Here is a 25,355-nt window from a genome sequence, read left to right as displayed (position 1 = left end):
CACGTGCAAACAAATGCACTGAAAACATTTAGTTTGATTTCAGAATACTGACAGAGTAAGGCATGTACCGAAAAATGTTTTTTTGTAGATTATTTAATACCAACAACATTGTTCACAATGACACCATGAGAAGACTAGTTCAGGTATTGCTCATACTTTGTACATTCCAGTGGGACCCATAATTAAATGAAGACGTCTTTAACATGTTGAAGACCAAGACACTTACCCGGCAGCTGCTGTAAATGACACGCCTTCTCTTTGTGCTGTACAGAACCACCTCATCATCTCCTCTGGCTACACGAATGCCCTCCTGGTCCCTACATAAAAAAATCAGAGTGTTTCCAAACATTGAAACTTGTGTGTTGAACATCAGACAACGTTGACATTATTTAGAACCCTTACATATCTTGAATGAAAAAGGTTTTGATATAATACAATATAAAGCATGCTTTCCCACTACATACTTAAAAAAAACAAAGAATAAAAAACATTGTAGGAGTCCTTTGTCAACCAGATTGATTGTATGTTGACAACCAGAAAAGCCTGAGGACTATAACTACAGCCAAAATAGCTTTGAAACACTCAGAAATTGGGGCCTATAAGACCTCTGAAGGTTCCCTGTGGAAAAAACACATTACCACTAAGTTGTGAACTTAAGTTACTATGACATAGATTTTATTTGTAAACCAACACCCAACCTCAGTTTGTGAACTCCTCGGATTCAGATGAGAATTATACAAATACGTCTCCTTCTGTAACCTTCTGATAAAGTATTTGCACCGTTATACTGTCCAGTCCTCAAACAATGAAGACATTGACTACAAAAACTGACCAATCCATAGATGTCATTCCTATTCAGTGTTAATCTGTTTGCAATATCTGGATATTACTCTAAACAACAAGAAATCAATCTGCGCATATTTAGACTGCAAGTCATCCTCACAAAGCTGGCACAGATGATACTCTACCTATAGCTGCTGGGTGGCAGTTCAGGGACCACCACCCTGCGTCTCCAGGCCTGCAGGTCTCTCTCAGTGGCCATCTGGCTCCGAGGGGCGTTCTGGTGCATCTGTCGAACGCCCTCCACTTGTCCGCTACGCCGCAGGCCCACGTTAGGAGGCGACTGCACATCTGCTCGCTCGTTCACAGACACTGTATAGAAACATTCTCTGTAAATGCTCTCGAGGGGTTACCAGCACTAAATAACGAGCAAAAAAAATTATTCAGTACTGGTACCTCTGCGTGGCGTGCTCATAGCCGGTGCCAACACCGGGCCGTTTGCCTCAGCTCGGCCTTCTGCTCCTGCACCAGAATCCGGCACCACGTCTGAGCCGGGCTGGTTCCGTCGATCGTACTGCTGCTGGAGCTGTCTGATGACCTCGTCCAGGAGGCTGCCGCGTCTGATGGCGACCTCCTCGTGTTCTGCAGTCTGCTGGCTGATCACCTGCTCCACCACCTCCCCATCACCTGAAGGGGAGACAGAGTGGATGGGAAAGGTTGTTAAACAGTTTTGCAAAAACAGATTTTCTTCAACACTTGGATAAATTATTGTTTCGATTTGTTGACATACTGGTGGCGACATATCCCAGCTGAGGAACCAGATGCTCTGAAGCAATATTCTCCCGCTCTGGCACAAGACGCTGGTATCTATAAACACAACACAAACTTCAGGAAACACGGCAACCAAGTCGTTTCTTGTTTTCAGTTACAAACCCACAAATAAAGACATTTCTAAAATGCATACATGCGTAAGACAATATATAACCACTATAAATTAAAAAAACTAAACTAAAGGAAAATAATTGCAGAAGACTTGATTTTCAGGCTGGCTTATTGAGCGATCTGAACCTACAGTTCAAGACTCAATACTGCTCTGGGGATGGACAACTGAACCGATGTGAAGCTGACCTTGGAGGATGGGGGTTCCCATCCACATCCACCAAGAACGGTGGGGGCATGAGATGCGGTGCCTGCTGTGTCTGTTCATCCAGGACAAAGCCGTTGCTATCCCGGATCAGCGGCCTGTAGTCTGTATGGAAGAACACCTGGTCTGGAAGCTGTGAGGTGAGATGAGGAGAGGAGTTCTTTTAGATGGCACATCAATACAATGTCGGGGGACGTTTTCAGAAATGTACAACCTTTTTTTTTTTTAAAGAGGAAAATGCCGATATTATTCTTGCCTTTTCGTAAGGTTTGGAACTGCCAAAGCCAAAGATGAGCAGATGGCCATGGGAGTCTGTGCAGGCAAAACGCTGCCCATCAGGAGTGAATTTGCAGTCGAAAACGGCTCCATGACCCTGTCCTTCGATCTGGATGAAAGCCAATAAATCACTTAAGGTAAATCGGCTCACTAAAGAAGCGAGACATTCAGCACAAAAGCAGAATTTTAACAATAGAATCGATGTTTTTAGGAGATCAAAATGTGTTCTTGCTTTCAAATTAGGCTGGTCATCAACGTGGATGCTTGACATAAAAAGACTTGTCTTCTCTTTACACTCTACTTGGTTACTCTCCACTGATTAACAAAAATAAAAAAGCAAGTGAAAATCCAACTGTCGGGAATTTGAGAGAAATTCACCACATGACATACAGGCAAACTGTATTGAGAAGAAAGAAAATGGCTTAACATTTAAATAAAAAAAAAAGGTGTAGAGAAGTGGCAAAGATTTGTTTTAGATTTTCTTGAACATTTTATATTATTTGTTTTTGTTTGTTTTGTTTTTTTACATTTGCAAATGCCTCTGTGGGCTGGCTGTCACCAGGCTCTAACACATCCTGACATTCATAATGCAGAACTATTGTGTGCTACTTTTTACAAGCACACGGTTGTGGGGATGCGCACCATGTTGAAATAATGCTGCGTTTTCGTCCCTCGCTGCAGATCCCAGATGAAGACGTTCCCGTCGTGGCCGGCAGACAGGATGATCCTGGGGTCAAACGGGTGCGGCTCAAGGACAAACACTTCAGCTCCGTGGCCCTGAAAACAACACGGAAGTTTGTCTCTCATTAAAGAACATGGGGACTGGATTTCCCCCAGCTTCATCCTTTTAGTTTGTTTCATTGCTAGACCAATTAAACACGACCGTTGTGCTGAGTTACTTTGAGGATATGGAGCAGCTGTCCCGTGGAGGAGTTCCACACTTTGAGGAGATGGTTGTTAACAGCCGTGATGACTGTAATGTCATGGCGATCCCACGCTACCATGGTGACTTTCGGTTTGAAGTAGCTCTCTTCTTCGCTCACTGGTTCAGCACTAAAAAAAACAACAAACAATTAATCTAAATTGGGAATACAAAAATAAGTCACTCTCCTCAAACAGACCGGAACATGTTTGCTCGACTACTCGACACAAATAGCATAAAATACACACCACTGGGTAAAATACCTCTTGAAATTTTGAGGGACATTTTACTGATGCTGTATTGCCAATCCACTTCTGGACCAAAAATGATATCGAGTTGAAACATCTTTGGCTGCCTTACAGCTTAATAGCATGATTTAATATAAGAAAATATTCTAAAAATGTTGCGATAACACACTTGTGTATGTTGAGTTTCATTTTAGATTACAACCTCTGGCAGAGGAATCTTTTTTTAGAGACCGAAAGAGAAGCTATGCGATTGTTCTTCCCAAAGTGGAGTGTTTGGAAGCATGCCTGGTTTGACAGTGAACAAATGATCCAGAAAAATGATCATAAATTTGTACAAGAATACCAAGACAAGCAGAATATTACAGAAACATTCAGAATTTTTTTTACTGTTTTAGTTCTCTCTTGGAACAAATAACAGGCATTTTTTTGTGTGTTTTAGCTTTTTAAAAAACTCAATATCACCTCAAATGAACAGAATGCAGCAAAACAGTCATACATGTTAAATAGTGTTGTAAGACAGGTTTTTACCACAAGATGGTGTATTGACTCACTCAAAGAAGCAGAAAGAGGATCGGTTCACACAACATTCCAGCACTCTACACAATATGCAGTTTTAAATGGTCTAACCAATGGAGTCAATGTATCTACCAACCAAAGATGAGAAGCAAAAACTTTGAAATCCAGGTGAAGAACTGACTATTGTACCTGACGTGGCAGAATTGAGTCACTTTAGCATTAGACATGTGATTGACGGGGCTTTCTCAGTGAACTTTTGGTCCAAGTGCAATCCAGCTGTGAAATTGTTCAAATAAAACTAAGGTCTGCACTTAAGTAGGAAACTCCGAAAGTAGCGTGAAGAGAGCATCTCTCAGTGGCTGCGTGTGAAAAGTCTATCGCCACGGGACCGTGACACTCACCATGTCATCATATCCAATAGTCACAGAAATTTACAATTCACAAATGCGCATGAGCTAAACCCAAATTTCAACCGTAGTGCACTGAATCCCTGAGCCACTCGGCAATATTGTAAACTACCACACAAGGCAGAACGAGGGACTCGTGAATCAAATTGTAAAAACATCAAGTCACAGTCCTGGGCCATTTGTGACACTAACCTTTTCACAAAGTAGAAGTGTGTGTGTGTGCTTCGCAAGGCAATGAGAACCAACAGTTCTACAATCTGACAACTGAGCAAGTTAATACATTTCGGAAAACTGTATCTTCAGCCAACATAGGCATCTGGTTAACTTTGACAGACTCAAACAGCTCTGAGGCAGCTAAGCCAGCAAACAGTTGCTCTTTATTCAGTAGATCTGATGCAGTCTCGTTACTGCACATCCTGCACCTTTTTCCTGAGTGGACCTTTTCATCCCACAATACAACCAAAGAGGACAAATCAGAAGGCCTCTGGTACAGGACAAGGCCATTTTCATTCGCATCGATGTACAGAACAAAGTGGGTGTTTACCCTGGAAGAGTGGCCGACATGTTGAGCAGGATGCACCGCCACTGCTGCCGCTGGTGGAGCTTCCAGATCCGAGCAGTTCCATCTCTGCTTCCACTCACAAACCTGAGACGGCAACAAACAACGTCCACCATTACTGCATGTTAGAGTTTTCCTTTCAGCGAGTGTTATGATACATGCATGGTGCCATATTCATTTTGTTGTTCAAATAATACCTTTCCCCTGAGTGGCAAAATTGGATGCTGTCAACTTTGTCCTGGAAAGAAAGCATAAATAGTTTAATCATATTATATGCATAATGTTTTGGGGTGAAATCTACGTATGGAGCTCAAGTTCAACTCAGGACTCTTACTGTATGCTCGTGCAGCTCTGATATCTTTTCTGGACTTCCGCCTCCCAAATAGTATATCCTGATGACATCATCTGTACTTCCTGTTGCCAAGAACATCCCACCTGGAACAAAGAGGTTTTCAAAAGAAGTACGCTTGAAAAAAAATTCATCTCCAATGTTAGTGGTACAAAAGTTTTAGGCAAGAGTGACGACATGTTGCAAAGAAAGAAGAAGTGGTGTACAATGCATTTTCTCTCTCTCTTGACACAATGCCAAGTGAAAGCATAGAAATCAAGCACAGATCTGCCAATATTGGGCGTCTCTTCGCGGATTCTCAAACAGACTCCATGATGTTGACATGGCGGTCTTATAGGACTCAGTGAGATTTATTTTTCAAGATAATTTATTTGACCTTGAATACATAAATGGGATGATTGTACTCTGCTGCAAAGTAAATCTGGAACCAATACAAAGCTTTCTTGTCCACAGCCCGAAATAGAATAGCTGCAGTTTTTTCGGAAACTTTTGCAGAGCATCTTATTTCAAAAGCTATACAACTTAAAGTCATGAAGCAGCTCAACATTAGCAGCAACCTATGCAACAGCATACGTAGAATAAGTTATTACCTGGACTAAAAGAGGAGCACACCGTCTGAACTCCCGGCCTCGGCCGCTCTGTAAACTTGTGCGGCCGATCGCTGGAAGAAAAACACAGAAAAGGTTAGAAGACTTCATGATAGAAGAAAAAAACCCAACAACAACTAAATATCGAACAGGAGCACATGACTGAAATATCTTCCATGACAAATTCACTTAACACACCTCATACAACCACATCTGCCCTCACAGATCAAACAAGCAGTTGTGACACCAGTTCTAACATTTAAATATTGGGGTTTGCTAGTTGGGCAGCTGTCAGGTAACATCAACAAACCGGCATTTCAACATGAACAGGATAGATATGGAGCGATGGTTCTTACGAGTACATTTTTTAAAAAAGCATTACGACAACCTTGGTAGACGCATCGGCCTTTCACCCAGGGTGTTTTCACTGCTGAAACTCAATTTGAATGTGGGTCTCTTGAGGTCAAGACTTCACTCGATGCAACACTGAAGACATCTTTTAAGCACCTTAAGTTTGCATGTGTGCATTGGTGAGAGCACCCGGGAGGGGCAAAAATAATTTGTACCCAACTTTTGTTATTAAAAAAAAAAAAAAAAAAAATAGCACATTAAGGAATAGTTTTTTTTGTCAGTGTCGAGTGTGTTCAGGAAGTTATAAATAGGAATGCCTGCAGGACGAGTTCCTGTCATGTTTAATCTGTAAATAATCAGTAAATTCGAAGCTGAAAGAAATATTGCAGTTTTGTGGCATTTTGACCAATTATTGTGATCACAAGATGGTGGTTATCTGGAGGAAGTGCCCAATAATGGTTAGTCTGTACTTTCTCCTGAAGCATTCCTGTACATCAGTTTCAGCCTGGTGTAACCAAAGCCCGCACATTTCTCTTCTTACACCTATGCAAATAGCGCAGAGCGATTACAGCAAATAGTCAGCCCAGTTCTGCTAGTTTTCCACTGAATGCCTCAGGATAGCACCTTATTTAAATCACAAGTCAAATAAAACATATTTACATTGCACCCTACAGTTGACCACAGCGCAACTGTCACACAAACAAAAGAAATTGTTTTGTTCAGATGATCTATTTTGGGAGTTTTTCCTTCGAGTCTTCACCATAGCACAAAAGAACTAAATCAGAGCACTCCGTGTTCCAAGAACAGTTGAAGGGCATTTCATAAGATAGATTGTTTCTTGTGTTGTTTTTTCTTTCACTGATCGGTCTCAAAGGTTTTTTCTGCAGGTCAAAATCCCTAACCACCTTTACATTTTTAAACTGGCTCATTCATCCAATCATTTTTAAGTGGGTCCAAGTCTGTGCAACATCAGTTTTTTCATAAGCCACCAACGAGGCGTTCAAAATACAAGTCTCTGGCAAAACACAGTCTACCTTCATTGTGGCCTTGCTTCTACCAAAATGACATTTGGAGCAGGGATTAAGCCAGATCAACAGCATCTGCTGTTCATATAACTGCTGATTAGTTTAACCCAATACCAAGCCGGGAAGGTAGACAGGTGGACCGACACAGCTCCCCATGCTGGGGAGACGCTGTGAGGCATAGTGCTCAATACCAGGCCAGGTCCAGAGTGAGAACAGGAGCTCACCTAAAGTTGATGTTGTTGACATCCCACTGCCAGAAACAGACAGTAGCGTCAGTTCCAGTGGACAGCATGTAACGCTTGGAGCCCTTGGCGTACGGTGAGAACTGAAAGTTAGAAGGCATTCGCAGGTCAGACAGGTCAAACATTCACCACACACCATCAAGGAAGCAGCTTTCTACTGAAGTCACTTCAATGACAAACTGGCTTAATGACATTGGTTCACCATGTCAATGTGAATGTAACCATTTACCAAATGTACCTATGTTACAGATGATCTTAACTATGCAGCCTTGCTGGGCATAAATTCAATTTGCATAGCGCTCGCTGAGACACTGACTTGTGTTAACACATGCCTTTGTTTTTTTTCCTTGCACCTTATATGTTGCAATGCAAATAGTGAGTAATTGTGGGCATTAAAAAGAACACTGCATTAGAGAGTGAGGTGCTGCTTGAATGTCGGGGTTCTGCCAACTTTATTTACAAGTTTACATTCAAGAGGAGATTATACTTAAAAGGTTAAAGCACTCAAAAGTATGAAAACTACATTAATAGCACTATTGTTGGCAATTCTACATCTCGGGGAAACTTCTAAGAATATCACATCAGATAAGATCATTATTTTCTATTCACCTCCATTCACTATAAAAGCCAGCCATACATATTCCCATATTAAACAGCTGAATCACTTGCTGCCTTCTCACAATTTCTGTCAACCCTCGGGACAAAGCTGATCTGCAACAAATGGTGCACTCTCAACAGGTTTCAGGTGAGTCTTGCACATACAGCTTCATGGAGGTGGGAATGTAGACAAAAATAAGACTTTTCTGGCAGGAACTGAGCATGCAACACCAAAATGTCTAAACCAAAAAGCGCTGGACCGCCACTGTGCCAGCAGAAAGACAAGAGCGTTCATCTCACCCATGAAATTAACCAAGTCTAGATTCTACAAAGGGACCCTGCTAATTAAAAGTTACAAAAACAGTAGAATCAGAATTTACCTGAAGGGAGGTAATGGATCCACTGTGCCCCTGCAGCACTGCCATGGGAGCACAGGTACGAAGGCACCACACACGGATGCTTTTGTCACAGCTTCCTGCAGCTATCAGCGTGTTTTCGTAGTTGACTGCTAAGTCTGTGATCTCTGCAGAGTGTCCTCGCAACGTTGAATGAAGCCTTCCATCAAATGAAGACCAAATCTTCACCAAACAGTCATCTGAGCCCTGACGAAGAGAAAATGCACACTTTTGCTGACTCTATACCGGCACACAAATGTGGGGCACAACTTAGGGGAAACAATCATAACAGACTGCACAATAATATAAATTCAATGCTGTTAAAAAAAGCAAAAACAAATTAAAAGTAGATTTTATTTAAAAAATGTTTTCAGATATTTTTGATCTTACTGTGAAGATCCTGAGACCGGTGCGATCAAATGCTATACAGTACACCGCAGACAGATGGCCCAGGATCCTCCGATGCAGACGCATGTGCTCATAGTTGCTGACAGGACTGATGGAGCTGAACCGCTGCACTCCTGTCAGCTCTCTTGCTCGAAGCACCTTCACTGTGGAGAAAAACATGAAAATCATCAGAAAAGACTTGGAAAAATGACCGGGAAGAAAATCGATTGGGTGGGCGTGAGATATATTTACTCTGATGTGGGCAGGAGTGGAAGGATATCAGAATAAGAGGAGGATCAGAGTAGATTTTTTTTTTTTTTTAATGTACAGAAAAATATTCTGTGTTTACAAAAGGAAAAGAAAAATTTTATTTCTTTGCTAAATTAAGGAAGTGAGTCTACGCTGCACCAGGAGCCAGCATTTGATGCAATTGCTTCATTTCTCATGCCACCACATAACCAGTTTGGACACATTTCAGATGCATCACATTAGCTCAACGGAGCAGGCTGCACTGGTTCATCTGACTCTGGAGAAGCACAATATCCAGCAGATCATGTGGATTTTAGCCCAGAATAACTCTGTGGTGCCCACGTGGACTCGTCCCTAAGATTACTTAACACAAGTTAATGTCATTCTGTTTAACCTAAGCTAAATAAAATTGGAGAAAATACAGCAGATGCTGCGTGCGTTTCCTTAAAGATAGAAGTAATCACAAGCAGGAGTAGAGCCTTCCTCTGGTCTTTACGAATCCATTGATCATTCAGAAAAACTAGACATCTTACATTTGTCGAGTGTAAATGCACCACAACTATCCAATTCCTAAAAAGGTTTTAAACATCCAATTGTGGCACCAAACACAAGCCGCACTCCCAATTTAACACATTTAATCAAAACAGAGTGAAAAACAAATGTTTCCATATTAAAATCTGACATGTGAATAATGCTATTATCACAGCCCCTTGAATATCCGCAGCATCTGGTTTGTATTTGTTGCCATGAGAAATGAAAAAATATCACAGAAACATGGCCACCGTCCAAGGTGGTCTCGGTTTTAGCTTCTCACCGTCTCAAGCTGGAAGTATTGTCATTTAATTTAATGAGGCAGGTTTTTAATCGGTGCTTTGTTGGAAATGCGCTCAACGTTAAAGGGATTTTAGATTACAAAAATATCCAAATGGCCAACATGTGTATATTTTTCTGTATCTTAACAGAAAACTCTGTTGTGAGGAGGCACTATAAGAATCACTAAGGGACACTAAAGGAGAAAGATGCTTAACTTCAAGACCAAATGGGAATGACCAGAAGGCAACCAGATTAAAAGAAATAAGGCATTCCATACAGACCTCTGAAGTCAAAGTAAGAACAGTGTAGGTAATGTTTTAATATTTAGAACAATGTCGCTGGCTGATGCAAGTCAGAGTGTTTCACACTAAAACCTTCTCAACCACACACAATTATCCGATGACTTCTCAGCACGCGGCGAAAGAATTATTAGTGAAAACGAGGCCACATCACAACAAGTACATGCAACACTGCCAATGATTCCTTTTTGCACTCAATGACTCTTCACATAAAACAGAAGTCAGTGGAGCGAGGCCAGACTTACCAAGGTGTAAAGGCTTCTTGCAGTTCAAAGGCCTCTCTGGTGGTCGGCCCCGATGAAGGGCTGCATATGATGATGCTTTCGTCCGCACGCCGTCGCCATCTGAAAATCAGCAACGGAAAGCTCAGAGAAGGGCTCTGAAGGAAAAGTTCAGGCTGATCACCAGCTGTGTGATGCAAACCACATCACTACTCCTTCAATATAGCATAGAAAATGTGAATGTGTAGAGAGGGTGGCTATTTTGTCAGTGGGAAGCAGGTCAGAATTTGCTCTTTAAAACATCTGCGCATATTGAAAGGCATTGTGTATGTTATGCCTGCATGTGTCTAGACATGGTTATATATAAAATACCGGAGAAACTTTGTCAATTCAATTAGTTAAATACAAATCCATGCAAAAAATAACAATTGAACTGTGAAAGTATGTGCAAAAAACAAGAGTATGCTCTTTAACAGTAAATACGTTTGCAGCCAACATAAAACACTTCAAGTTCACAGCAACAAATAAAAATCATAACTTCTCAAGAGGCAACTACATGCGTTATATTACATGTGAAATATTATCAATTGTAATGTGTAAATATATGTGACTATGTATAAGTAGAAGTATCTTTATCTCTTCTTATTTTTATAGAAACCTGCCCAAAACAAATCCTTTGCATGTTGAACATATCTGGGAATAAAAATATTCCATGATTGGCTGAAAACAATTTGTGCATTGGTGTTGAAAGTTGCACCTTTTGCAGTCCGAAGCATTGACTGCTTGCCGGATCCCAGAAGAGAGTGAACCCCCGGGACACATGATGGCACCTCTCTGTCAAGAAGTGGTCCGATCTGCTTGCATATCTGTAGCAAATGGTCTGGCGCAATATGTCTGTTGGCTGCCACCTGTCAAAGTAAACACAGTTATAGGCACAGAATCCAGACCACAACTGAATTACCTGGGCTTCTAGTTGACATTCAGTGAACCAAAACAACATCCGCAGTCTTTTCAAGTGAAAGATTTTATTGGGGTGGGTGTCCTTCAAATATGTCGGCAAAAAAAAACCAAGAAAGCATGAGTCCTCCTTCAAACGGTCTATTTTTGCTTGAAACAGTTATAAAACATTATATAAATCTATGTTAAGTATAAACAAAGAGTCTGGGCTTAAAATAGGAGTATACAAACTACTTTAACTTCATCATGGCGGTCATTAAACATTAACAGTTCCCGCTGAGACACGCGAGCGAATCCTGGATATATTTACTGGTCAAAGAATTCTTCACCAGCTTCAACCAAGCCATTCTAGTAGCTGCTCATCAAGACCTGTGCAACATTCAGGAGGGATTTAGGACGATTCCCTGGATGCCTGCGCTCATTCCACAGTATCTCAATTTGTCTGTACTCTGACCCATCACTCCAAAAGATGGAATGTATTTTATTCTGGAGTCATTTTGCAGTAGATTTACTTCCACATTGAGGCTCTTTGTTCTGCTGTGTCACCCAACCACTACTCAGTTGAAAAATATGCCATCGTGACATTGTGATAAGCTCGGAGGTTTTATTAATGCTCTCTCCATCACGGCAGGCAGAGCCTCGAAGCGGAAAAGCAGAGTTTTCACCCATCCACATGTCTTCTCTCACACAGAGAAATAAACCCATCACACAATGGCAATCACACCAAGGCCCAATTTAGAGTCAGTTATCCTAACAAGTCACTGGATTGTGAGACGAAGTAAAGAAAAAAGAAAACTCTTAAGAACTGGGTTGATGTGCAAACTCTGCGTGAAACATTCACAAACACAAACAGGAAAGACAGTTTTACAGTCCTTTCAGCCTTATCCAAATCACACAATTCACAATCAAAGGTTTCAAGAGATCTCTTGGCTCATGTCAGCAGATGCATCTTATGATGAGCATAGTTAAAAAAAAGAATAAGCAAAAAAGTGATTTATTAGAGTAATTATCTACTTGGCTCAAATCTTATATATTGACTGAACGCGCCCAACTCTAAAATGTATTCTGGGTAATTAAATCAAATGTCCACTTTTTTTTTCCTTCAAGCATCCAAATGATGAATGGTTATTTTTGTTTGTATTCACTAAAGATGTGTATAGTAATTTGAAGAATTTTGCCCGATGACATTATAGGACCAATTCATACACAAATCAAACGAGGTCACAGACTTCGTGTCATTGTGAACCAACAATCAGATAGACAGATGCTGCAGTTCTGGTAACAATAAATGTCTGACAGTGGACTCTTTTCATGTGCTCCTCGATTCTTATTCTAAGGGGCGGGGCTTATCATGCAGAGTGCTCTTTCCACGGACCAATCACAGCGCAGCTCTCATGGAGGCTAAAGGCGGAGACGGTGCATCTCGGCCTCTGATTGGCCAGACGAGCCGTCTCCACACTGCCACAAGCCGATCGACCCACCCTATCTGCGGTACAGTCGGGAGCAAATATTATTAAACTGCCCGTAAAATACCGTCTATTTCAGCACCTTACAACGGCTCTCTCCCAACATCGGAGCCATGGCCAACGAGTTATGACTCCGTCGATCACCCCGAGTGACGGTTTCCCAACAGTAATGCAGAAAAATAAAGAACAAAGACCGTAAACAAGCACGTAGCGTGGACACGGTCTCTCCCCCCCGTCACAAGACAATAACAGCCGCCGACAATCGACTTAAAACAGACGTCAAATTAAATCTCACCACATCTTCATATGTTCTCGGGTGCTCGTTCCCCAGCCAGTCCAATCTTCTCGGTAAGAGCTATGTTGGAGTGAAAAAAAAGAGTTTAATCAAACTGGATGCCAGTGAAAAACAACAGCAGGTACACGTTGAGCTAGTAAAATAAAAAAATAAAAAATAAATTAAAAAAACACCGGGTGATGTCAGGCGAGTGGGACTTGCGGGTGTATTAAAAGTGTGAAACAAGTTTCATGCCCCGACTCAGTCAACAGCGACCGATAGCTGCTAGTTAGCAGTTGACAAAACAAGCGGAGAACGGAGAGAAATACACACCTGATGTTGCTCTAGTTCAGCCGCCAGGACCTGCGGAGGGTAGAAAAGGGGGATTCGAGTTACAAGGGGTCCATTTACTCCGTTAATCAACCGGCTGCTCAACTATTTTGGAAATACAAGCCACTGTGTCCGTCAAAGCACGCCAGCTCACCTCAGCCGCTCTCCGACACGGACCCGTTGTCAGAAAACGAGAAATCAAGTAGTAGAGCTCTGAAATGGAACAGTGAGTACATTAAGCGTCAGCAGAGGGCTAAAACCAGCCCGGTTATCAATTAGCACGAAGCGCTACCGCTGTAAATTGAGCTATCAATTCGGGGTTTTACTTCTGCGGCTTACCCGACTCAAGGAGCGAAAGATTCCGATTTTTGGCCATTGAATCGGCCGTGACTTTGGAGAGGTGGTTACAAATATAAGCTTAACTTTGTGGCTACGGAAAATAGGATATATTTATTTAATTTCAGTTGCACAGCTCTGACCCCCTCCACGGTTGAGCCCGCTTTCTATTCAGCCTCTATGCAGTCGCCATTGGAAGGATGAGGCCTCAGCGATACGGCTTACTTCCGCCACAGCGGAGCAGCACAGGAACAAGGGGGTGGGGAGGAGCGCCTTCTCAACAAAAGACAGGCCGCCGACGGCTCGTGGCGACGGCAACGTCTGCGATAGTTCACGACAACGTGGCGCTTCGCACGCGTTTCGACTCACGTTTTCACCAAAAAACTAAACGAAAGATTTCGAAAAAGGGAAAAAAAAAAAAAAAAGTCAAACGCCCGTAGTGATATTAAAACGTCAGCCCACCCCCTACTTTATGACTAGGGTCGTGTGTCCTGAACATGACGTCATGGATAATGATGGCCAGTTTGTTTGTTTTATATGCTCAAATGAAATGCATTCACAGGTCAGTGATCCAAATCTTTATGTGAATCAAAGCAAATCATTTGATCTCCTTTGTTCTATATGGACACGGATTGCATTTTCTTCGTTTTGGGAAATGCATAAAAAGATAAAATCTTTTAAAATGTTTGCTTCAATAAAAAAAAAAAAAAAGTTTATGTTATAAAGTTGTATTTGTTTTCTTATTTGATTGCAATAAATGAATCTATTCAGAGTATTATTTATACACTGAAATATATCTATATCTATATATTCAAAGATCAAGTAGCCTATTAAAATCTTTGGCATTTTTGGACTGATCTCACAAGAAACTGAAAGACATCATCAGACTCATCGATCAGTGTGGAAGGAACATCCACTTGTTTCTTCTCATCATGAATTCTTCTTGAAAACTGAGAGGCAAAAAATGATGTTGGCAAAATTCACCTGACTCCCACATTTTTCCCGCTGCTGCACCTGCTAAGGATGCTCTTCCCTGCACTTTGAAAAATAAGCTAGCCATATTTTTTATCAAAATCTTCATGTAACTGAACATTCACTACATATTCTCCCTGAAAAAAAAAAAAACTGTAACAATTTTCCAAACAATCATGGTAGCAGGGAAACCAAATCTGTTTTGCAACTCAGGTTCAAACAGTGGCAAATATATATTTTTATTTCTGCCAATACCAAATTACTTCTATATTTGAGTCAAGTCTGAGTTGCAGTGGACTGGAGCAGATTCCAGCTAACTACACCCTAGAATGTGGAGCACAACAATACATCTTAATAAAAGAAATTAGTTATTATAACTTGAATTCTTTAAAAGGTTGAGGACACTCATTCACATGAATGTACTTTAACACAAAAAGTATGTTTGTTATGGTAACTAAGCTGAACTATATAGACATAAATCTGTGGTTCATCTCAAGGTTTGCCATTGGGATTTTAGTGAATTTCATCAATCATTCTTAATGCCCTGTGACAGTTCAGGCCACCAGTTCGTGGAGCAAATGCAGAGAGACAGTCATAATCACAATTGCGCATCTCCGGGTCAATTTAGATTGCCTTAATACATTTAAAACAATGTTTTAATGCTCAGCAAGAAACTGTCATCAATACATTCAGCGAAACCTTGCAAATCAAAAAGAAGAATATGCAGCGCCATACAGAAAGGCCCCCAAACCCAGACTAGAATCATGTATGTTCCTTCTTTGGGGCTAAATTGCTCACCACGACACCACCCTGTGGCCTCATGCAATATTAACAACGTTAGATATTGTCAGGCCATAGACTTAAACTTTGTACTTTATGTCTATTAATGCTCCTGCTTTGTTTTATTTATTCAATAATACACTTCAACATTAAGACAAATTTCAAACAGTGATACATTGTAGATTGAACCATTCCTGGTCTTCAAACATTTGCAGTCAATTCACCTGAATTGGCCCAGATAAGAAATCTTAATTATTAAACCAACAACTGATGTGATTGGTTTGTAAATGGTAAATGCCTTTGATTGTCACTCTGACTGGAATCCCTCACCCAACTCGAAAAAAAGTCCTTATGCTTGTTTAAACACTAGGTCATTTCATTCTTTCCAAATGTATTTATAATAGGAGTCGAAAAATGACACTTGAGCACTCTTTGAAAGCCTTGGTAGCAAAAACGCTACAATAGATAGCTCATGACTTCAAGCTTTGTGATATTTATGTGTAATTTAGTGATCAAATTAACTATTTATGTTATCCTCTAAATCTGAACAGTTACTGTAAAAGGCTCCATCACTGATTATTTGATTGTTTAGTATGCATATTTACTCATGTATTCTATAATCAGTCGTTAAAATCATTCATTGGGAAGAAATACATAAAGTACTGTCATATGTCAATGAACTTGGTATTTAATAAGATTGTATAAATCCTGAGTTTTTCTGTATGAGATTTTGGAGAAAGTTTTTTATACATATGGACTTTCTTCAAAAATAGCAATTTGATTTACCGTTGACTTTATTCAAAGTGCTTATCTGCACGTTGCATTGTTAATTAAAAAAATAAAATAAAACATAGGACCTGCTTGGACTAAGCCTTGAATTCTACTGTACTTAGCTCAAGATGAATATATCCCATTAAAAAGCAGTGTTTCATAGATAAAACTACAGTTTCTGGTCTGCCGTGGCTTTTATTGAACAATCTTAGTTTAATGAAATTGTGTTCTTTACAAACCCTGTGTAGATGGGTTAGTTTCAGAAAATGCATTCACATTAGGAAATGCAAAGCCATCGTCTTCAGGAAAAATATTACATCAATATTGAGCCAGTCAAAAATGGCTAAATGTCCAAATATGATCAAAATGTACTTGTTGAGCTTCAAAGACGATGATCTGCTTATGCCAAGAAAAAATAAACCTGAAATTAAATATTTCACACAAATGCAGAGCAGTACAATGAAAACACTTGAGAAATTCCCATTTTAATTGGCATTTCATACCATTTATAACTGTTTATTTTTTTCATTAAAAAAAAGAGGAAACTGTACATTGGTCAACAAATCCCAAAACCATACAGATATCCATAGAAATAAACCATGATGACGATGACGAGCTTTGCATTTTTTTTAGCATAGCTGATAACATGGATCATCTTTACAGTCATCAAGTGTACCTTAAAATAAAAAAATCTGAGATGATGAAAGGGACAGTTGTAAGAAAGCTTGACTTAGCACCATCAACTTTAATATCGTCCAATCATCTATCAAACACAGTATTGATGATGTCTTTTCCATAAACAGTACAAGTTTCAAAACCCCTCACAATACCTCGGGAATGCTTCTAGTTAAACTCTCCCGCTCATGAGGCACAGTTGCATGTCATGCAGAAAAAACAAAACAAAAACTACAACCTGAAGATAAAAAGATTACAAGAACACAATGACAGAATTTTTCCCTTCACAGAAGCCACAAAAGTTGATGGAATTTGTATTATTAAAAAAAAAAAAATGCGATCACATCCCTAAAAACATCGTTGTCTTAAGAAAATAGTAGATAAAAATATTCTCTGCATTTTACAACAAAAGAGGTACGGGGAGCACTGGTGGGCGAGTCTAGTGGTGGTCGTTACTACTCTGTGCCTTTTGCCGCCTCTTCCTCCTTGTCGTCGGTTCCGTCCTTCGCCTCATCTACTGTGGTGTCCTGGAGGAAAAACACTCCATTACTTTATTGTTATGAGCATACTAAACATTAATACAGAGCGAGCTGATCACCAACCCCCTCCGGTTTCGCGTCTCCATTCTCAGCTGCTGCATCCGCGGTGTCTTTCTCAGGTTCTTCCTTCTTCTCCTCCGTCTTGGCCTTTTCTGTGGCTTTGGCTTTCTTTTTAGGAGGTGCCTGTCATGGCAACAAATCAACGAACAATTAAATACACTTCAGCATGTGTAATAAAAAGGTTTCACGTGGCAGCATCTATTCTATTTTTTACCTTCATCTTCTCCGGCTGGATTGGTTTTGTCTCTTTCTGCAACACACAGGAAATACAATCAAGGCCTTTATCACAAATCCATAGAAATAGATGACAGTTGCACAATACACACAGATCATAAACTTACGTTTGAAAACCTTGGAGACCGTCTCGCTTGCATAGGAACCTGGGGAAAAAAAAAAGAATTAAATAAATTACATCAGCTAAATCTAGTCCTCATTAATACAGGACTGCCAAAATCACAAATATTCAGCCAACAAAATGCTCCCCATAAACCTTTATGATGGGGTTATCTTCTAAAGGAGCAATTCTGTGTTGCTCATCTTGCGTTTCCGTACAAGACATCGATGCGTCACAAAAACAACACCGTACCCTGTAAAAAAACATCCCCATCCAATAGTGTGATTTATTTTACCCATAAACGGTCAAAAACTAAACACGTCTCACAAAAACTTTGAACCCCACCCCAAGCCAGTTATTTTCAAACTCGCTCAGTATAACTAACACTGAAACCTTACACTTCTTTGACAAACTCTTCACTCTGCAGCGAAGTGCAGGAAAAGCTTATGGGGCACAATTGGACATAACACGTGCCTTTATACTGGCCACTTGGGGGCAAAGAGGAAACACTGCCCCCCCCCCCCCCTTTTTTAAGTGGTCATGCTATAGGGCCCACCTTTGTTTTTGTAATGCAACATGTTTGTGGACATCACACACGGAGGAATTTTACTCTAGTCTTTGGGTATATCAATAAAAAAAAATTACATGTACCAACCAGTAGAGTAATTGAAGTTGTTTTGTAAGCTGCGCCCCCTAGAGGCTCTGCGCCTACATCGACTCCAAAGAATGATTAATTACCTGCACATTAAAACCAAATGATTGACAAGATCCGCTTTAAAGCTTCCTTTCCTCAAATTCGAGATTAAAACCGGATGTAACCAGCCTATTGTGTAAGAAGGCACTCTGCACGTGTGACGGGCTTCTCTGGGCCGTTACAGAAAGTAGAACAAAATGTTCACTTGGGTGCTGGATGGTTCGTCGGTGCAGGTTTGGGCCAGTTTCAGGGTCAAGTTTCGAATACCAACCTCTGATTCTCCATCTGCATTGGTGTCAGCCTGTTGAGGACACAAAAAGAAAGAGAAGGATAATTCATAAAGGCACGAACAGCAACCATTCATGGGCGAGCCAAAGTGGGTGTGTGAGGCGAAAGGGGGGATGGGCACATCTTCCTTCCCTCAAGTCACAAAGACATTATGCAATAGGTATACGGGAAGGGGGTCACTGTGTTTCGAAAGTGATTGAAAAGAGTTTTGGTTTTTTGGGGCTTTTTTTTTTTTTTTTGCTCAATTTCCACACGGCGCCATTGTGCACACTCCATTGCTCAAACGTGTTTAAAGTAAGCGTGCTAGCTGCCCGAGGGAACGTGGCGTCGCTCCACCTCCACACGCGCTCCGGTGAATCTGTTTACCTTCCCCATGTCTGATCTCCCGTCTTATATAAAAAAAAAAAAAAAAAAAAAAACCTGTCCGCCATTGTTAGGACGAGTTTACCGAGAGCGAGAGCAGCGGAGCGAAGCCACCGTGCGTGTCGCTGTCTTTTCCCAAAGCTGCCACGATGGCCGAGCAGTGCGAAACACCTCCGCGACACTCGGCTAAGGGCGCTCCGGTGCGCACAGTCAAGAGGTCAAAATGTGAGCAGTGGGGACCGCAAACAAACAAGGGCAAGAGGGGGAAAAAAAAAGGAAAAAAAAAAGCTGCATTTAATCACACGCAGTCGAGCTCAGATCGAGAGAAATGCACTTCCTCGAAATGGCAACCTGCACAATGACCGTGGTTACACCCCTTTGTTTGATCTGCGCGGACAGTAAGGAGAAATGATCGCGAAACAAAAGCCACGATTGCGTGTTGGCAATGCACACTGCCGTATGATCGTGTCGCATCGGGGCCATGTTGTTCGCAGCGAGGCTCGACGTGAAAGCGTGTCGCCCCTGTGCTAAGTAAAAAGGCGCCACTTTCCTGTATCAACAGGACAAGAGCAGACAGACCTGCGCACACCAAAGGTGGGCTCCGTGCCTGCACATTCACACACCGAGCCACTGCGAAACGGGACATTAACAGCACGTACACGCCGAAAACAATCGCTATAAGGCCATAAAGACACTTTTTGTCAATTTCCGTCGAACCGATCCCGAAAATGTTAAATATACAGTAACGCGTCACAATTTGCATGAATATACACGACTTACTTTCTTCTTTCCCATTGTTGCTTGAGTTGGAGTACAGAGACGCACACGCAAAAAAAAGGCGAAGCAGCACAAGCTTTGCACAGTCTTGGAAAGTGGCGGTAACGTGTGTGGAGCCCGTGCACCTTCAGCCTTTACACCTCCGGAGCAGAATGTAACCCAACATAAATGCCCTACCAGTACCAGAACTAGCTCAATCCGGATTGGATCCCTCTCTTGGTATATTTTATCCCTCATCCTACCAAACCCAACAGGAGGCGTAAACCCCCGCCCCTTGCTTCCAGTGATTGGCTTCGAGGCCGAGGCAGCACATTTTTGAACCATAACATCTTACCTGTGTGGGCAGGACAGTATGCCAATCAGTGGGCCTCAGCCAACTTTCACTTTTTAATCACAGGGTGTGGGCAAAATGTGGAGAATGTATAACAGCAGACTGTGGCGAGTTTGGCTGTTTGCAATAAGCAGTGACCAACAACCACAGCATTTTCCCTTTTGAATGTATTACTGACACCTTATCACCGAATGTGTTATAAATCAGATTCATGGGAGTGATTGAGAAGATCGTCGTTGGAAGGCAACGTTTCTTTAGTGTGGCGATCACAAATTTAACCGGTTTTAATAGATTGATTGAAAGAGTGAGCGCAATGCAGCGGCTCCGCACAGCTGCAGCACATTCTAAAAAAAAAAAAAAAAATCCCTAAAGAAACATGGCGTCTGGCTATGCGTGGCTTCTGGTGCTCTGCTCGGTTTTCCTCTGTAATCTCATGAAAACCCTCCTGCCAAGCATTTCTTCTTTTGTAAGTAGGGTCGCACTGCTGTTTTGACATGCAGATTTGAGCTTTGTGGACGTAGATGGTTTCAGCTCCGTACAAACATCGCCTCCTCCTACAAGTCGCTGTTAGCCTGTTAGCTTTAGCCTCCTGTGCGTCATGTTAGCAGGCAGGCTACAACCACAAAAAAAAAAAAAGAAAAAACACACAACTGGAGGGTGGGGTTTCCCAAGAACCCGGGCTCGTAAACCACAAGAGTGGGAAACATTTTGTCCTGAAAGTGTGGGACTCCTCTGTGTCTTGTTGAGCTGGTTTGTGGTTATAGCTTAACATACCTGCTAACGATGGGCTAACCCGATGTCGCTCTCTAAAACTGCACCATCAGCGTTTAATGTCTATTTAACCATTTAACACAACCGTGGGATACACTGTGGACTACCTTACACACTTCATTTAAAACAAGCTCTTTTATCGGCCGATCTCTATTTTACCAAATGACACACCTATTATTATGCAACCCTTGTGTTTTAAAATGTACATCATCACCCACTGAAACTAACTTATATAAAGAAGAGAATAAAGAAAACAAAAAGAATTACATGTACATGATCTGAGACATGTAAGTGGTGTTATACTTGAAGAATAAAACACATTTAGGGAATAAAACAACAATGTTATCAGTTCAATTGAAGATGTTGGTTGTCTTTAAAAAAAACAAAGCACTAGAGATGGACAGCATAATCAACAATGTATATAATTTTGGTAAAAACTTGACATTGGCCTTTAGTTTGGGAAGGTTTGACCTGTAAACACAGAATGCAGAGGCTCATAAAGGGTTCATCTGCCATTGCAACTTTATTTAGGAACATATTAAAGCAAATATATTGTAGGTTATCACCCAAAGTGTCCCTGAGACAAAGTTCAATACAGTTACCATTAGTTCTTTTTACATTTTGCTTCCAAGACTTGACAGGTGAAATAAATCCATCCAGGTCTGTGAATGTACAAATATGCTGACTGTCCTCCATCAGCCCAAAAGTTCTCAAAGCCATATGGGGGGGAGATGGAGGTGATTCCTATCTGGTATCTTCTTCCTGGTGGCCTTCCCCACTTCCTGTCTAAAGTAACCTGTTGTCTTGATTTTGTGACATTTATCCCAAAACTCAATGACAATAAGAAAGTCCCCAAAGATTGCTGCCTCGCTGTCTCTGTAGCTCACTTTGTTCAAGCCTGAAACTGTGTGCCTCAATAGATGTTGTCATAATCCGATATGTTTGCCATACCTATTAAACCGCCCCTCTGTTTTCTAGCTTACAAAGATGGTGCAGAAAGATGCCGAGCAGGAGAGTGAGATGAGGGCTGAAATCCAGGAGATGAAGAAGGAGCAGTCCTCCATAAGCATGATGGATGAGTTTGCCCGATATGCCAGACTTGAGCGCAAAATCAACAAGACCACAGACAAGCTGAAAACACATGGTAAGAAACTTACCGTGTGATTACCGTCACACAGAGGACACGAGTCATAGATCAGACAGTCATTGAGAGGCTTAAAACAATGTATTGTTAGTTTAGTCCTGAGTGTTCTGCAGAAGTGCAGAACAGAACTGGAGCTATTTTCGAAAAATAAACGCGTTCACTGGGAAATATAATAGTATTTATTTTAAAGTAATAAAGTTTACTATTAGTTATGTCAGGTCGTCCACATATCAAAATTAAACAAGTACCCCATTAATGTCATTTCCCAAAAAATAACTAATGTAAAACCTTCTTATGTTGCTGCTAGTTATTATTCGCCAGTGATTTGTACCATGCTCCCTCCTAATGTGTTGTTACAGATCGTTGTGCTTTCTGAAGATGTTTTGTTTAATGTGTAACATAAAAACAACTTGAGAAAAACGAAAACTTCACATTTTTGCTATTTTAGTTTTAAATAGATCAGTCATTCTGCTAACTTATTTTTCGTATTCTTAAAATTGTAGAACATAGGGCTACAATGCAGACACTATTACTTACTTATAAGTAAAGAGAGACCTGAGCCAAGGCACATGAGATTGTCTGACATTTTTCTGTTAAGGAACCAGATCTATACATTCCATCATGTGATGAATTCATGAGGGGGTAGTAAGTCTTTTTTTTTTTTCTCTTCCAGTTTGCTACCTAGATTTAGAGGATGGTTCATATTTCCTATCTACTTGAGTTACCTTATTGAATCTGTCGGCAGTATGACCGACTCTTGGTGCTCAACACTCCGCAAAAGTCTCACTAGAATGCGAGATGGAGTACGCTGATTTAATCACAGCAATGTTGGACTGATCTCTCCGCTGACTCCTCAAAGGCTGAACATTCACAGCTTTTTTTCTTGACGGTGTCGATACGCTGCGACATTGGTTGTGCACATGTTGTGCCCTCCACACTTGTGCATGTCCACAACAACAGATTCACACATTCAAACCACCAACCGCAGAAAGTGGCGGGACAGTTTGAGTGCTTTATGAGCGTTTGTTAGGAACAGCTGCTGTCTGTCGCTGTCCTTCACCCACAGTGTTCAGATTCGTCTGATTAACCAACTGACAAACCATAAATCAATATAAAACCAAGCGCTGTATGATCAGCAGGAGGCAAGTGAAGGCTACAGTGATTTTGGTGACACTGCAGATATTTTTTGTAGTGTCTTTGCTGTGACTTATTTATGAATTTTTGTTTAATTTGCAGAGGGTTCCGGCACACTGGTCGCTCATCCTGCTGCAAACAGAGACCCATTTTACTTCTGCTCCCCAAAAGAAAGATACTTAAGATAAAAAATGAGCTTGTAGCATCTAGTCGACCTCACCCTGATGGGAAAGAGGCATTGTTTGTGTGTCGAGTCGATGTTTCGTTAAAAGTTATTGATGCCGGAACTTTACTGATTTCGCTCTGAGCATATGTGTATCTCAAGTGTCCATGTACTTGAGCCATTAGCTTACTTGCTATTGTACGCTCTAACCAGCATGGCCCCGCATGTGGCTCGCGATGCATTCTCATTGTGTCACAGACAATAAGATGTTATCGGCTCTAGTTGGTAAAGCAAAAATGAATACAAACAAGTCTGCTTGGTGGTAGAAGTTGTTTTTAAATGTGATTAAAGCCAAAAAACACTGATGAGTTGCTCTGTCAACACAAAACTCCACACGATCAAGTTTGACGGTTGTTTTCTCTCTCTTACAGTGAAATCAAGAACGGCCCAACAAGCCAAAATGAAATGGGTGGTGAACATTGTGTTTTACATATTACAGGTAGGTGGTGACTCTTCTGTAGACACTGTTACATGGAAGTACATAAGTAATCTGAGTAAAAGCCACACTGATTAAAATTGGATCTGTATTATATTAGATTGGCTTCTGATTCGATGAAAGGGGGTGTTATATTCCTGTTTTTGGTCTGATCAGAGTCCATGTAAACAGGACATCAGACTGTCGCCTTGCATGTCTGTCTTGTAACGTCACCTCATGATGTTTCACACAATGCTTCCAGAGGAACAGAGGTGTCACAGTACAACTCTCGCTGGTCTTAAACATTAGTTTTCAGTATTTCAGAAAAAAAACACAACAAACTAGCTAACAGATATATATAGTCAAGGTCAATAAGGCACTTGTAATCTAATGATGGCAGCGTAGACAGAAATGTATCATTTTTGCTGTTTAACCTGTATGTAAAAGGAAAACTGAATAGTACACACTCCTCTGATCATCTACAAGTGATTTCAGCCAAAGCAACTAAAAGCAGAACTTTGCATTTTACTTCTCTTAAACAATAAACCTTTTAATGTAGAAGTAGTTTACCAAAATGTTTGGATGAATTAAATCACAATTCTTTGTGAAAAGCTTTTCATTGACAAAACCCAGTTTCACCTCGGTCTACTCTGGTCTGGTACAGCTGTGTTGAAACTGGTCCTCAATGTAACCTTTAAATGTATATGACTGTGGTTTTGATGATGAGTTAGTAAAACTATGCAAACGTTTCACCTCCATATTTGTTTGTGTTGTGCCAGGCTGCTCTCATGATCTCTTTGATATGGAAGTATTACGCCGATCCAGTGACCGTGGTTCCCAGCAGGTGGATCGCCCCAGTCGAGCGCCTTGTGGCCTTTCCAACAGGAGTCGCTGGTAATAAACCTTATTTATAAATGTCACAAGCTGTAAACAATAATCTTGAATATATATATATATATATATATATTGTTTATACTGAAACATCGGTATACTGGTATAATTCTTCATGTTCTTTCATTTCAGGCGGAGTGGGAATCACTTGCTGGCTGGTGGTTTGCAACAAAGTAGTGACACTGGGTCTTAATGCCTGCAGCTAGTTTACAGGTTGAATCATTGAGTCTCTTGAACTTAAGATCTACAGATTTGTCCCGTTGTTTTCTGTCATCTGTTCACATGTAGCCTTGTGTGAAATTGTGCATTTTGTTCTGGCAATAATTTATTTTACGTTTCTCATGAACTGTGTTGAACTTGTTAAGAGGATTTTGTTGTTAGAATGTAAAAAAAAAAAAAAAGTATATAATTTGAAAACGTGATGCTTGGAATTATTGATGTCTCTTAATAAAATATCCATGAA

The 25,355-nt window shown here is 40.9% G+C and overlaps 3 protein-coding genes across 4 annotated transcripts in view; 1 reads left to right on the top strand and 2 right to left on the bottom strand.

Moving 5' to 3' along the window:
• The window catches only part of brwd1 (bromodomain and WD repeat domain containing 1), a 24,741-nt gene extending 10,814 nt beyond the window's left edge, over positions 1–13,927 (bottom strand). Inside the window, exons 1-21 of the mRNA XM_080506611.1 lie at positions 13,734–13,927; positions 13,549–13,607; positions 13,398–13,427; positions 13,086–13,145; positions 11,125–11,275; positions 10,392–10,490; positions 8,789–8,949; positions 8,384–8,605; positions 7,389–7,489; positions 5,792–5,862; positions 5,187–5,287; positions 5,050–5,090; positions 4,838–4,939; positions 3,100–3,253; positions 2,843–2,977; positions 2,181–2,309; positions 1,909–2,057; positions 1,571–1,647; positions 1,237–1,467; positions 969–1,152; positions 227–317 (exon numbers count right to left, since the gene is read on the bottom strand). Coding sequence (XP_080362737.1) covers positions 227–317; positions 969–1,152; positions 1,237–1,467; positions 1,571–1,647; positions 1,909–2,057; positions 2,181–2,309; positions 2,843–2,977; positions 3,100–3,253; positions 4,838–4,939; positions 5,050–5,090; positions 5,187–5,287; positions 5,792–5,862; positions 7,389–7,489; positions 8,384–8,605; positions 8,789–8,949; positions 10,392–10,490; positions 11,125–11,275; positions 13,086–13,145; positions 13,398–13,427; positions 13,549–13,607; positions 13,734–13,770 — 2,385 coding nt within the window. The 5' untranslated portion in view covers positions 13,771–13,927. The remainder of the gene's footprint in view (positions 1–226; positions 318–968; positions 1,153–1,236; positions 1,468–1,570; positions 1,648–1,908; positions 2,058–2,180; positions 2,310–2,842; positions 2,978–3,099; positions 3,254–4,837; positions 4,940–5,049; positions 5,091–5,186; positions 5,288–5,791; positions 5,863–7,388; positions 7,490–8,383; positions 8,606–8,788; positions 8,950–10,391; positions 10,491–11,124; positions 11,276–13,085; positions 13,146–13,397; positions 13,428–13,548; positions 13,608–13,733) is intronic.
• On the top strand, positions 13,561–25,355 carry get1 (guided entry of tail-anchored proteins factor 1). 2 transcript variants are annotated; one of them, XM_080506592.1, is made up of 5 exons: positions 13,561–13,620; positions 22,064–22,229; positions 23,958–24,025; positions 24,781–24,895; positions 25,025–25,355. In XM_080506592.1, exons 2-5 carry the CDS (start codon positions 22,073–22,075, stop codon positions 25,096–25,098), a joined length of 414 nt encoding a protein of 137 aa, XP_080362718.1. In that variant the 5' UTR covers positions 13,561–13,620; positions 22,064–22,072; the 3' UTR covers positions 25,099–25,355. The 2 variants fall into 2 exon arrangements, with proteins under 2 accessions (XP_080362718.1, XP_080362717.1); XM_080506591.1 differs by lacking the exon at positions 13,561–13,620 and adding an exon at positions 20,667–20,780.
• Positions 16,731–20,122, bottom strand: hmgn1a (high mobility group nucleosome binding domain 1a). The gene is made up of 6 exons (XM_080503961.1): positions 19,987–20,122; positions 18,827–18,856; positions 17,869–17,907; positions 17,742–17,777; positions 17,531–17,650; positions 16,731–17,455 (listed from the first exon to the last, which is right to left on the bottom strand). The coding sequence occupies exons 1-6, from the start codon at positions 19,999–20,001 to the stop codon at positions 17,384–17,386; spliced, it is 312 nt and encodes a 103-aa protein (XP_080360087.1). The 5' UTR covers positions 20,002–20,122; the 3' UTR covers positions 16,731–17,383.

Source organism: Blennius ocellaris, assembly GCF_963422515.1.
Source record: "Blennius ocellaris genome assembly, chromosome: 2".
NCBI lineage: Eukaryota > Metazoa > Chordata > Actinopteri > Blenniiformes > Blenniidae > Blennius > Blennius ocellaris.
This window is presented reverse-complemented; position numbering and strand designations above follow the sequence as displayed.

Coding starts and splice junctions, on each gene's coding strand:
- hmgn1a (XM_080503961.1), bottom strand. Junction 17,651..17,741: donor TCCAGCCGGAGAAGATGAAG/GTAAAAAATAGA, acceptor TTGCCATGACAG/GCACCTCCTAAAAAGAAAGC. Junction 17,456..17,530: donor GAGACGCGAAACCGGAGGGG/GTTGGTGATCAG, acceptor TTTTTCCTCCAG/GACACCACAGTAGATGAGGC.
- get1 (XM_080506591.1), top strand. CDS start 20,691: ATGGCGTCTGGCTATGCGTGGCTTCTGGTGCTCTGCTCGGTTTTCCTC. Junction 20,781..22,063: donor TGCCAAGCATTTCTTCTTTT/GTAAGTAGGGTC, acceptor TCTGTTTTCTAG/CTTACAAAGATGGTGCAGAA. Junction 24,026..24,780: donor TTGTGTTTTACATATTACAG/GTAGGTGGTGAC, acceptor GTGTTGTGCCAG/GCTGCTCTCATGATCTCTTT.